At 34.4% G+C, this 14,615-nt stretch overlaps 1 protein-coding gene across 1 annotated transcript in view; it reads left to right on the plus strand.

Moving 5' to 3' along the window:
* Positions 1-7,110: 7,110 nt before the first annotated feature.
* LOC118202981 (glutathione S-transferase LANCL1-like) overlaps positions 7,111-14,615 on the plus strand; it is a 37,830-nt gene continuing 30,325 nt past the window's right edge. Inside the window, exons 1-3 of the mRNA XM_085812721.1 lie at positions 7,111-7,172; positions 8,161-8,253; positions 8,343-8,463. Coding sequence (XP_085668847.1) covers positions 8,176-8,253; positions 8,343-8,463 — 199 coding nt within the window. The 5' untranslated portion in view covers positions 7,111-7,172; positions 8,161-8,175. The remainder of the gene's footprint in view (positions 7,173-8,160; positions 8,254-8,342; positions 8,464-14,615) is intronic.

The following is a 14,615-nucleotide window of genomic DNA, read 5'->3' on the forward strand; positions in this document are numbered from 1 at the left end:
TCCAGCAACTTTCTCCAGGAACGAACGAAGTTTATCTGCTCGATTTCACTCCAAGAATGACCTATCCATTCAACGACATCCAACATATCTATTTTCTTCAGTTTCTCGATCATATCACAACCTTCCTCCATGGCTAGGACAAGAGATGAATGAAGTTTATGTTTGTATGTTTTCTTCAGTGCCTCTAAAACGCCCTGATCCCTCGGATGACTCACTGAAGTTACGTTAGGATGAATAAACAAAATTCTTATATCTTCGTCTCCGTAACTGTTCTGCACCAGGATGAGATGAGGCATTGTCTGGAATGAGAATCGCCTTCCTTGGAAGGATTTTTGATTTTAAAAACTTTTTTACCGATGGAACGAACTGCTGATGAAACCAGTCATTAAATATTGCTCCATTCATTCATGCATTTGACTGATTCCGGTACCAAATAGGAAGATCATAGTTGATTTCGGTCCCGTTAGTGTACGTTTTTACGTTTTTAAACGCACGGGGATTTTTTTATTTTCCTATAAACGCTAGTTTGTGCTTATGGCTGCCTGTTGCATTGCTGCATGCAAGATTCTGATCCTCTTCTTGCTTCTTTTGTAGCCAGGCGCCAATTTTTCTTCCCTGGATGCCAGCGGTTTCCAAGGTAGCATTCGGAAATTCAGACCGGTCTCATCACAATTGCATAAATTTGATATCCAGATATACCCTCCTTTTCAATTAGTCTGTGAAAAATATTCTTGAATATTGCAGCATATTCCAAGTTAGCAAATAGCTTTCTCCCACAAACATTTAACTGCCTAAGGATGTACCGCTTTTTCCATTTGTCGATCCAGTGAGCACTAGAAGTAAATCCAGGATATACCTTCTTGAAATTCATCATAAAATGTTAGGGACTTTCTCTTGTAAAATTGGTCTTGAAATGGATATTCCCTATTCCCTTTCCTGCCTAAACCACAAGTAAAATGCTTTTTTTTTTCCACCACATTACATACGTTTTTCCCTTTAAACTATCCGTAGATGCTGTTTTCACACATCAAGACTCGATTTCGGAACTATTCTTTTTCCAATTAATTAAAGTAGTTCGTCCAACACCTAAATCCATGGTAATTTTGTTTACACTTTCCCCTTTGTCCAGTCTCTTTAAGGCATCTAGTTTCATTTCCACTGTCACGTTAGTTTGTTTTCTTTTCAAACGATATTTTCATTTCACAGAGTATCAAGAGTTCCCAAAAATATGTTAACACTTATACGCCTGGATGTGAACTGAGGAACGATACCCGTAATGAACTGGTGGGAGCTTAGTTTGCAATAAGATGCAGTCACAAAACTTCAGACGAGGCACCTAACGTTTGCCAACAATTAGAAAGGAAAACTAGCCAACTACCACCTGACTTTCTTCGTATCCTCGGAAGAAGCAAACAGCGTTGCCAAATATTACAACATATATTAATATCTTTTAGGCAGTTCCAAAAATTAATAGCACAATGCAAAAACGGCAAAAAGTACAGAAAAAGAATACTCAAATCTTTGCACAGAACAGGAAAGATATACGCATAAATAATAATTATATGTACTGATGTAATATTTGCTCTGTTTGTCCTAGAGATAACTTAAAAACGTTCCTAAAAAGTTATCGAGTTATACGGAATGTCGAGTTTGCGGGATTCTACTGTATTTATAAACGTCAGAAAAAAATTGTGTACAGTGCGAGAAAACAAAAAGAGGAATAGGAATGGAATAGTTTCTTACTTCTCTTCGTCTATCGCACGAAAATTTAACTTATATTTTTTAACTTCCAGATAGACGACTCAAGATATAAATTAGACATACATTTTATGTGCACGTTTATTTATTGAACACTTGTGATGTTTAAAACGTAAATTAAACGTGTTAAAACGTAAACATGTAAGGATCTTAAGTTTTACTAACGTTTATTTTATTTTAAATCTTTACTATCACTTCTTATTTTCTACTTCCGGCCAGAATTATAAGCGTTAACGTATTTATGCAAAGTTTGTCTGGCGAGCGCCAAGTACTTAAGTTGTGGCTTTTTGCCAAGCGAGAGAGAGGAAGCAGTTCGTCGAAGCAGGCCGCTTACCTTAGAAGTTTTACTCAGGTGCTGGTTGCCTTCCAGGCCAGAGGTTTAATCCTCTTGATAATTTTAAACGTATTGTAGTGTTCACAGTTCTCTGTACTACATACGGCTTCCTGTTAATATAAGGCCAATCTTCCACGTTTATTATTTTAAAGTTAAAGTAGAGTTTAGTTATATTTTTATATTCTTACGTTTAGACCACGAGTAGTGGGTCTTTGTATTCCGAAGTACGGAAATTATTGTAAATAGAGAAAAATAAAGGGTTTTGTATACCCTTCTTGTGTATCCTGTCTACTTCCCACAGTTATTGAACATAGCTTTAGTAAGCTCTCTGTTCCGAGTCAGGTCCTTGCATGTTCCCGAAGAAAGTAAGACGGAACATTGAACCTGATAAACAGAGCATATTGTTGCGAAAGACCCTGCTGCGGTAAGATAGCTTTCCCGCAAAGCGGGATTAGAGTTGCCAAAAAGTGGCAGGGAAAACCAGGATTGCCAGATTTGCGGTTAATTCGTCTATTTGGCGATATGTCTGAGACGGAGCAAGCACATTTTAGAACGTATTCTTAGGAGGTTTTATAGGAGATGAAAGCTATATATACCCTGCCTGTACGCATAGTATCTTGGATTCAGTAGTGTAGTGACCTTGAGCTCAGAGATTAGCTTAAGAGCGATCCACCGAGTTGGGAGAGCTGTACTTTAGTGTTCGTGAAGCTGGGTTCACCGTTATAGCCTGTTAGCCTGAACGCTATCAGGTTATAACGGTGAAAACTGATAGCCTGAAGGCTTGCTGATTGTTTCAGCTTGTTTGTCGTAGTTTTTCGACGACTAAAATGTTTCTTTGGAACTGTCCTGTGTAATAGTGCCTATTGGGGAATCAATTATGTTTTTATTATTCATTAAATGTTACCATCAGTTGGTCCAAATCCACGAATCGAAGAATACAACAATATTAAGATTGTTACTGTACACATAAGCCTTCAAATTTAGTCATTAGTTCTTCGTATTCAAAATACAATAAATTCTTTCATGACGATATCCTCTCAAAGATGTCCTCTTCTGTAAATGGCGAATATTTTCCAATAACACAAATGATTATAGAGAGGATTATGATTCCGTCAGACATAGAGAGGATTATAACTTTTCTTCATACGCACTCCTTTCCGTAAAAATCACGGCACGCCATTGGTCTTATTTTACTGTATTTTAACAAAGAAAATATTGAATTTTACAGGAGAGATTTGCCATGGACACAGCCACAACAAAGAGAGACTTACTGTGCTTCTAACGCTATACTGAAGGGTCGAATTGGGGGCAAACCCCTGTACTTAAACAGTTTCGGTTCCTGCGGTACATAATCAATCTTCATAGTGATTAGAACCATCGATTATTCGGTGGAAGGTTCAGGCTTGGCAGGGAAAGTACTGGTACTGTCTTATCTACCCCTTGGTGTAGAGATGCTACATGGTTAAATATTTAAGGTGGTCCTAAGAGGTTTAACTCCTAGGGTTAGCGTATGGGGTTTAGTCTAAGGTGTTATCTTGGTTAGCACTGCGAGATAGTCTTTGAATTAGTTCATTGCTCTCTTTGTGTGGCGACCAATTGGTGCCCAGTCGCCCCTTGTCCTGCGTTTCATATCTTTGATTGTCTGCATAATTGTCCAGGGGCTCACCAGGTGTTTGTGCCCACTTGGATCGCCTTTAGGGATTGGGGTGTCAATAAACATGTTAAGAACTTTAAATGGCCCAGATCAGGGAGTCCAATCTTCCTAGTGTACTGTGCTTCTAACGCCGATGGTAGTAAAAAACTTTTATTCGTAGTTGTTGATAAATTATTGAAATCACGCTATTTGGAAAATGTGAAGAAATTGTCATGTTTATATAGGATAGATGACATCTAGAAATGTAACGAATTTTAAATTTAATTTCATAAAACGGTTGAAAAATCCTTTTGTTTATGGGTTATTGCTCTACACATCCACGTCATCTCTCATCATTAATATACTGTTACGAATTCTGTATTTAGATAGTTAATTTTAGTAGAATTAGAACTAAAATTGTTGTATTTCTCCGTGCAATGCAGCGCGATACAAATTTTTACTAGAAAGGCTTTGCTGGAAAAGTAAGAATACAGGGGCACGTGCATTTAACAGAGTAAATGGATATCTCGGTAATTTTATTTAATAAATGTGATTGACCACTATGTTAGCTGTAACCGTAATTCCATCCTGTTATTTCTTTCCAGTAATTTGGAGAAACAGAAAGTACTAGAAATATCTCGCCATCCATTGAAAACGATAAAAAACCGAAGAGAGAGTGTGTTGCTTAGTTATTGTTATTGTAAGTTGTTTACTTTCGCGGGAACTGTGATATCTAAATTATCTTTCTCTTAAGATACGCTTTGCATTGCGTTGAATTTTAACGTTTTTAGTAGTTTGAAGTATAATTATTGATTATATTGCGTGATATTGTGAACACTTGTACGAATATCTCTGAAAAAAAATCCAGCTTTTTGATATATTTCTTTTGAAAAGAAAACATTTTATTAACATATTATCGGACTTGTGCATTCAACTTATTACGAACCCGTCTGCACGCAGAAATGCATAAAGTCAGTTAGAAACAAAAAAAGGAGGGCAGTTCTTTATCTTCCATTGAACTCAGCCGATTGACGAAATAAAGCCCGTATTTTTCTTGTCTTAAAAGCGTAACGTAAATATATTGTTACGAAAAGTCCAAGTGCGGTAGGTTAGCTTCCCCGCAAGGCAGTTTTAGGGTTTCCAGAAAATAGCAAGGGAAAGCAGAGTTGCCACATTTGGCGAGAAATCGCCCATTTGGCGACATAATCTTCTGGAACGAATTCTTACCGGTTTAACACAGAATGTTCTCGAATACAAGCCAAAAGCTATATAAACCCTGCTGTTACGCGGAGAGTCAGTTAGTCAGTGCAGGGCCCTGCCGAAGCGGTCGTCAAGTGCACCGATAGAGTGTCGTAATGTATCTCCGTTAGTGCATCGTCGATAGAGTGTGTTGAGCTCCAGGAACTACTGAACCGAAGAGTCGAGAGCTGTGCTCTAGCGTATCGTCGAATGCATCGCGAGTTGTAGCGTGGGCAGTATCGAGAGTACGGGGAGTTCCCAGAACGACCAACCAGAGTCGGGAGCTGTACTGTCGTGCTTTGCCGTGAAGCGGTCTCTACCGTTATAGCCTCATAGTATGAAGGCTGTGTCGCTGATTGTGTCAGCGTGTTAATTGTATTTTTTCGACGACTGTGTAAATGTGGTGTTGGAGCTGTCCTGAATAATATTGGCCAATAAAGTGTGTTTTGATACTTCACGAAGTGCTGTCGTCATTATTCACTCCAAATCCGCACGAACCCCGTACGTACGAACGTAAAAGAAGAAGAAAAATAACGTAACAATATATATATATATATATATATGATTTACATTTAGTGTTGTTCTAACATATGCATTTTGACACAAAATCGAATTGTTAGCCGTGTTAGTATATGCAGCGCTGTCGAGAGCAACTCGATACTCGCAAATTTGAGGGTTGGAATTCTTGAACCTAACCCACGGGAGCCATATTGCGCTAGTGCTAGAGAATTCGACTCGTATTAAGCAGGCCCAGCATCGAATCCCGGGGTCATTACCATCTTCAAAGGCATTCGAGACTCAAGCACTGCAGTACTTCTCACTGATGCTATTAGATAGCGATACGAGCAAACAATTACATCCCCGAAGCCACCAAGATCTCTCGCACCGCGGGATCGCTACACTGGCAACCCGAAGAACTCCACGTGAACCTAACGGCGACACAAATGCCAAGAGACCGGGCTCTTTCTACCATGTTCAACTATGCATCAACGAATCTAAAAAAAACACGCCCACATACTGGAGCCGCAGTCACCATCCTCAGCACAACGATCAATGACATCAACTTACTGGGCTCGCAACCAGGCTCACAAAGTGGCCATCTCCTCATATCATATATGAAATGCTTGGGAGGGGAGTGCGTAGCGATTTCGAGAGCAACTTAACGCTCGAAAATTTGAAAGGTTTAGAATTCTTGAACTTAGCTCACGAGAGCACTTTTGCGCTAGTGCTAGAGAATTCGACTCGCATCAAACAGACCAGGATCAATTCCCAAGGTTATTACCATTTTCAAAGGCATCAATGGCCATTGAAAGTTCTATGGACATTGAAAAGATATGCGATATTCGTGCACTGCAGCACTTCTCACTGGTGATAATAGATGACGACACGAGCAAGCAACTACGTTCCCGAAGCCTCTCGCATTATGTGATTGCTACATATCCACTTCATTACATCCGTGCATTATAATCAGAAACAGGAGTTTCCCAAGATTAGATGAATGTGATGAATTCAGTCAGACTGCCTGTGTTTTCTGGAAACCACTTGAGCTTTTTTATTAACCTAGATTTTCACTTACTGACATATTCTATTCTAAGCTGGTTTCGTAGAAAATTCTCAAGAAACGTCTCATCTGTTGTCTAAAACGTTCTGAATCTCTTGTCTCTCTCTCTTTTTTTTTTTTTTTTTGACATTAGTAGTAATAAACATGTAACTTTTTTTTTCTGTACTTTAAATTCTTTACAAAATCTACTTTCGTATTTATACTACCATATTTTCCAGTAACAGAAATTTGTGTTTGAAATGTAAGCATTTGATCACTTGCAAATGAGACTGAAATTTCAAGCAAGTGTTTGCAAATATTTCTCGTAGCACAATATGAATTTCTCTTGAAAAAGAAAGTAAAGTAAGAAGTCCCTTATATTTGATATGATATATGGTTACAGGTCCAAAGATTAGACAAATTTTTATTTTTGTCAATACTTCGGGGCGTAGAATAAAAGTTAATAAAATGAATAGCCCTTTTGATAGATATGATAAAAGATACAATCCCGTTCAAAATAGTATGTATGGTAAAGCATAATTCGTAAAAAAGGGGCTGAAAACAAAAACTAGAGGAGCTGATTCCTATTTTTGTAAGCAAATCTGGCAACACTTTAATATTTATTTATTTTATGTGAAGCGGCCTAGTGTTCTTATTAGCTGTCAAAAGCAAGTTCTTTTCCCTAGAGTTTATTCGCGCTTTGATTTTAAACATCTTAATGATTTTTATTTTTCCACTCTGTACTTTTTGCTACGAAACTTATTTTTAAATTGGAGAAGAGTTTTTTATTGTTTTTGTTATAAAAAACAAATGTAACTTTCACGCAACTTCATATTAAAGCGAAGTTTAAAATTAATATTATTATTCACAAAGATTGCTTGTTCATATATTCTTTAAATATTTCGGGTTTGCTAAGTATATATTTTTTCGAACAATTTTTAAATATTGAGTTTCAGAATCAGTGGGCAGTAGAATTTCAATGGTACAGCCGATTTTGAAAAAAACAGAAAACACACAGAGTGTCATCACTTTTCAGTCACACTGACCAAGTTCTAATTGTAAACGTACTGATAAATCATACTTGGCTAACTCTTCATATAATTCTAAGTCGGATTTTTAATTTCGTATTAAAATAATTGTCGTTGTCTTCTTTATTTATTCAACAATTGTATGAATTTCAGGACTATAATTTTCACAAATAAATACTTATATATTCACAATAATATGAATGATAAAATTCTTAGATAATCACTATAATTTATTAAATATAATGTCAGTGAATCTCGGACTCAATCCTGGGTACTTCTCATTAAAATTCTCATTAGCACTGTAATTTTTTTTTTTTTTTTTTAAAGAATTAATGAAACATTTTTTTTTTTTCCAGTTATCGACAAAGGACTACTAAAAACTTTAAGACTGAAAGATTTAGTAGTTTAAATTTTTCATTGCTAATTTAATTTTATTCCTATTTTTTCTAGTATTAAAATTTCAAGTTGCTTCCTAGCTGTTTTCAAATTCAGTGCTTTTAAATTTTAATTGCATATTCATATCTATCTGTATATATGGTAATATTTTGTAAAATGACTTTGACAAATGAAATTATTTTATCCGATTTTACTTAACAAATGTTTTGTATTTTCTTTGTATAACTTGCAGTTCTGAATTGACATCATGTCTGAAAGAGAATTTAAGAACCCTTTTCCACCCTATGAAGAAAGCCTAAGTATTTTTGATTTTAATACCAACAGAGTGAGTTGTTTTTTATACAATATAGTGTTATATATTTTGCTAAATTGGCAAGCATTTTTCATTTTATTAATGAAATGTTAAACTTTCAGATGATTCAAGAAATTGAAAACCCACTGTTTGAAAATGTGTTTATTTTGCTCCAGACTTTAGAGAAACATTTAAGTTCTGAAACTGATTGGACTGATACAAGTGTTTACACAGGAACATCTGGTATATTATAATTTCATTAGTAATGAAATATATTGTGGTACTTGTGAATAATCCAGAAGTGGGAGTTAGGACATATGCTAAAAATTGCAATGGTTTGCTAATGAAAGTCTGCCTTGCTATTACAGCCATATCCTAAATTTTTGCTATATGACAGAGGCAAGATAGCAAGTTGTTCTCTTCCTGATCTGGATAGTATTATGAGTAAGGTATGGAACTACAGACTAGAGATTATGTTCAGAAATCTTGTGCAATGAATGAATGTTATTTTGATCAGTGAATAATTTCTTCCTCTTTCTTCTGAAATTATATGTGATTAATTACTTATCAGTATCCACTAGTGATTTACAAAAAAAAAAAAAAAAAAAAAAAAAAAAAAAAAAAAAAATTAAAAAATCTATCTTATTACTGCAATAGTTAACTTTACAGCAATCAAAGTTACTGATATTTAGATCAGCAGCAGAGTTGCCTGTGCTTTTACCATAGCTCCTGATTCTGAATAATCCATAAGTACCATTTGTATTGATATGTGGATTCTCCAGAAGGTCTTCAAATTTAAAATATAAAGATATATTTATTTGGTATTTTTCAGTTAACAGGTGCCATTTGGCTCTAAATCAGAGATGGGCAAACTTTTTCGATCACTGCCCGCCCCCCCCAAAAAAAAGTTTGATGGGCAAGATAAATTCTTATGAAATTTTAAAAACAATATACAAGTATTGCAATTTAAGGAACTACTCTTATATACGCCCTCCCTTTGTGACAAATTTCACACCAAATATTTTTGACGAGAAATCTACAGTGCCATATTGCTATCTAAACTTTTTGTTTACATTTCGAACTTTAAGCCTAAAATGTCTCCAAAAACGCAATTTTCGCACATGCAAAAACCACGTTTTGATTAAGCTAAAGCTCCAAAATAAAAACAAAAAATTTAGTTTAAATATAAAAAATATAAAGTTTCTAACCAAAAATATTTGACAAGAATCCATGTACACAGCGATATGTTTTAACTTAAAAAAACATCACGGATTTGGACAATCTATTCAGCAAAGGAATCTAGGAACTACACACACCTAGCATAAATAAATTAACGTAACAAGGATAAATTTCAGGAATACCATGTACACGGCATTCTGTTTAAATTTTAAAAAATATCTACAAATTGCATAATCTAGGCATTGTGCACTAATCAACAAAACAAACTAAAATAAATTTCAAACAATTAAAAAAAATAACAATAACAACAGAAATTTATACTAAAAAACAATGAACATAACATTCTACAAAATAACAATAAAATAAAATGCACTTACCATGAATGAATGCTTCTTCGAACAGCAAAAATATCACCAAAACAATTTCACCACAAATTTGTTAAAAGCATTTTCTCACATTTCAGAACAATGATGGAAAAATATATAAACCACCAAATAAAACACAAAATCGCATTTTCGATTATAAATAGGCAACATAGCTTTAACATGCCGCCACGTAATCTCTGTCATACTTTGACAGCAAGACTCACTATCCACAAAATTTATAATTTATACTATCTTTCACAAATAAATGTTCAAAACCTTCTTCTCCTAAATACTTGTAGAATTTCCAGCCACCTGAAAAAATGTGCCATGCACACGACTAAAATTTTGCCTTTCATTGCATCATAAATCACGAACCAATTCCACGTAAAAAGGGTTGCCATAGAAACCAACATCATCCCCAAAACAATCGCAGCACATATAAGATTAGTACCCTATTTAAATATGTTAATGAGATGAATGAAATCGTGATTTCATTTTTAGAAGTTCCTTATATTGAGGTTCGAAGTGAGATGTACTGACTCCAAGGAATGAGGCTAAATGCTCATCCGTCAGTTTACTTCTGAAATAATTCTTTCTAAGGTAAATATTTGAAAACACTTGTTCACGTAGATAAGATGAAGCAAACGTAGCACTGATTTTTCTGGTTGTGAGACATTAAATTTGGGAGACTTTGGATAATGATTTGTAAAACTCTAACTTTGGTATATTTAGAAACAACTGCTTGAGATGATTGTTGGATTGCCTCTCAATTAATTGTTAGATTGCCTCTCAAATGCTTCACAATTAACGTTGAAAGGCAGGGTAAAAATATCCAGTTCTGTTTGAATGGCACTGAAATTTTGAAATCTGTGTTCGAACTTAAAATGCAGTTTTTTTCAAGCCATCTTCATAATTCTTAAGCTTCTTTTCATTTACTGAGGGTATTGAATTTAACCTTGGGAATGAGATGTCGTTCTTAGCTAGCTGCTCAGCAAACAGATTAAGTTTTAGTTTAAAAGCTTTGAGATGGGCCCAGATACCATCAATAAATTGATTTTTCCCTTGCATCTTGACATTCAAGTTTCTCATGTGACAAAGAAGATCTGTGAAAAATGTCCGAAAGCCATTTTGTATCTTCTAACGTTTCGCATTCCGCAGAACACTGTTTGTCATGTAAGAAGGACACAGTGTTGTCTTTCAGCTGCCAAACTTGCTCGAAAACACATTCTGCACTAAGCCAGCTTACTTTCTTATAACATCAAAGTATTCAGATTGCATAGACTGAAGAAAATCTCAAAATTGCTTGTGAGTAATCCCATGATATGGAATGGTATTTACAAGCTTCACGACTGGCATGAGTTTCATATTTAATGCAGATTTAAACAGAGCATCTTGATGTATAACACAATGTTGAAACACAACATTGTACCCGGGATAGTTTTGTTTAAAGAGTCCAAGAAACAGATTTTTTTTTCTGACATATTTGGTGCTCTATCAGTCATAATATTAGATATATTTGTTATAGGCACTTTCAAAGTTAAAAGCCCTTCCTGAAATTCACAAAAAATATCACATGTAGTTCCCTTTAAAGAACGCATGCACGCCAGTTCTTCGGTAATTTCAAAGTTCTCATCAGTACCTCATATAAGTAATACTAATTCAGCAGTATCATTTATATCAATGCTTTTATCCATAGCTATAGAGCAAGATTAAAACTGGTCAATATTTGACTCTGATTATGATGTCAAATTTTTATCGATGTTTTCAATTCTAGAAGTCATCATTTTTTCTGATAAGCTAACAGTCTCAAAATAATTATTTTTCTTGTCTGGACATAAAACATCACAAACTTGGAGCATGCATTGTTTAATGAACTCCCCATGACTGACAACTCTATTATTTTTAGCAACATTGTAGCATACAATGTAACTTGCATATGTAGCTGCTTCTTGGATACTGTGTACCTTCTTGAAAAAAATTTGTCAACCTGATAATTTTTTACAAAGACTTTCTGCATTTTGTTTTCTTTCATATTCGAACATTGTTTCGCAATTGAATCCTTATGCTTGTGAAATGACGGGAAATGTAATATTCTTTGAAGACTGCTACAGCTTCATTACAGATGAGACACTCTGGTTTATCTTTTACAACTGTGAAAAAATAATTTGAGATCCAATCATGATTAAAAACATGGCACTCTGAATTAACTTTACGTTTTTTAGTAGCCATTTTGGGGTTGAAATATTTTACGAATAACCCAAACAAGCACTAGATATACGTTTTAATAATTTCACCACTATTCACAAAGATGCTATGTCCGCAATCTTTCCATACACAATCGATAATATTAGAACTCGCACCCAAAGAAAAAGCCACTGGTTGGAGCTTAAAATGTGCAGTCTGCCACATGAGAGATCTAATTTGCCTATATTGGATGCCCATATATCTGCTCCCCGAGAAAGAGATGACGCTTATTGGCACCAATCTACGGCTATAACAAACAAAAAACTTTTGCTTTTCACATTTTACCGATTAAAAGCTGCCTGTGTTTGCTATTTCCATCGATTTATGTTTTGTAGAAGAAAAATAGAGCAAGTAAAAAGATCATCAGTCCTTTGAAAAAAAGGAAGGAAAAAAATAATATTTAAACAAAGAAGAAAAGGAGATGAATATATAATGTATAAATATATATTTCTTTTAATTTTCCTCGGACTGGCAAATAAAAATTCTATTTGCAGGCCGGTTAGAAGCTTTCCGCAGGCCGTAATTTGCCCATCCCTGCTCTAAGTATAAATGTTGGCATGAAATCTAACTAAAGATGAGAATAGTAATCCTAACAATATATGCAAATTCGTGAAAATAATGACTGATTTATTAGATCCAAAATTTAATACTAATCATCACTAATAAAAAATACAAAGTGGATTTTATCATACTGTTAATTTCAGACTGCATGGGAAGCATAAATTTGCGAGATTTCTTTAATATTGCTGAAAATGTTTACATTTTTTCATGCCAATGCTGAATGAAAATTCATTTCAGACATAAGAGCTAATATGTTTCATAGGTTTTTAAATATGTTTTAAATATGTAAAGTAAAACATGTTGTCCATTTAGGAAATCCTGTCAATCTTGAAAGCTGATGCTAATGTCACCAAATTTATGCTAGCCATTCTGGCAGAAGTTTAAAAGAACATATTCTTTATAGATTATCAACAGGTACAAGTTACAGATATAACAAATGAAGAACTTAAATTGCTTATCATAGTTTTTCCCATTGCATTACCATTATTTTTCCTTTAAAAAAATAACACATGTTGTGTCCATTAATGCATTCTTTTGTTGAAACCAGAATCCTGCAGCTTTGAAAATACTTTACTGCACAGTGTTCTGTAGAAGGCAGATTTCAGATTTTAGTAGTGCTTTCCAAAATATGATGAAAAAACAGATAAGTAGCACTTAACTTATATCGTTCTTTCATATCCTAAACAGGCACTGGTACAAGTGGACGAGACACGAGAGTTTTGTCTGCAGGTTCAGCATCAGTTATACTGCACTAACTGTGCAGCTCCACCACAATTTTGATGGAGAATATTTCGTGGTCAGTCGGTCTCCTTCTTCCCATATCACCAATCACTTGAAAATACTTTTGGCTCTTCAGTATTTGGAGTGTCCCCATGCTGCACAGACACTGCATATTTACAAACATTCACAGGATTTGAACTTGAGTCCATTGGTACGGCAGCCGCATTGCTAACCGCTATACTGATCAGGGCAGCACAAAAACTAAGCAGGCCTATTGAGAATTAATTGAATTTGCATAAAACCAGGACAAAGATCTTATGATTGTGTTGTGACATCATGCTTATCCATTATTGCCATTAAATCATACTTTTGGCATTAATGTCCTATTTGTACTTTATAATGGCTTTAGAAGTCTTTCATTTGTTTGATTTTTCTAGACCTAATTTTTCTTTGTTCAGATTCTCAAGCTTTTAATGTATTGACATTGTTCAACTTAGTAAGTTAATTTAAAAATATGTGCATTCTACTTAGTTGATATATCACGGAAATCTATCAAGCTATCAATTACTAGCATTCATGACATGATTGTTATGAGATTCTTCTGACAGGGCTGTCTGCAGGACTCAAAAAAAAATTATTTCATATTTTTATTGGCATTCTGAAATTAAAAATTGTGAATAGGGGGAAAAAAAAACTAGATTCTGTAAACTGAAATAAGAAAAATGAAATCAGAATTTTCAAATAAATTAAATATTTATAAAATTTCTTTATTCATCAATAGCGTTTCTGCCTCAGGTTTTTAAAATATTTAGTGCTTACATATTACTGCAATCACCTTATTAGAAGTTATGAAATATTCAGAATGTACTAAACTGTGACAGCCATGCACATCACAATTCTTCAGGCTACCAATGCTTATAATGGTTCTTCTGCTTTAACAAACAATTTTGGCATTTACATATATGTATTCTTTTTGTCATCTTGAATGATTTTTAATAGAATAGTAATATATTATCTTAATTTCAATTATAAGCTCTATACTTATAGGATTTACCTAGCGTGGAAGAAATTTATGTATAATTTCAGTAAGAATGCACTACTTTTTCTACCCCCCCAAAAAACTGCTAAATGGAACAGTTGTTTTAAATCTAGTCTTAAAGTGAACATCACAAAATTTAAGATAGTCTACATTTTAGGGATACTCTATGACATGATATGTTGTAATGCATGATTGCCTTGATTTTGACTGTTGAGAAAATATTTCTCAGGGCTTATTTATCATTGTATGTTGCTTATTTTGTGCTTTACACCATAAAATGCCTGCTG

The sequence above is a fragment of the Stegodyphus dumicola genome, chromosome 3, assembly GCF_044657685.1.
Source record: "Stegodyphus dumicola isolate Sdum_Otavi_A_Nest chromosome 3, ASM4465768v1".
NCBI lineage: Eukaryota > Metazoa > Arthropoda > Arachnida > Araneae > Eresidae > Stegodyphus > Stegodyphus dumicola.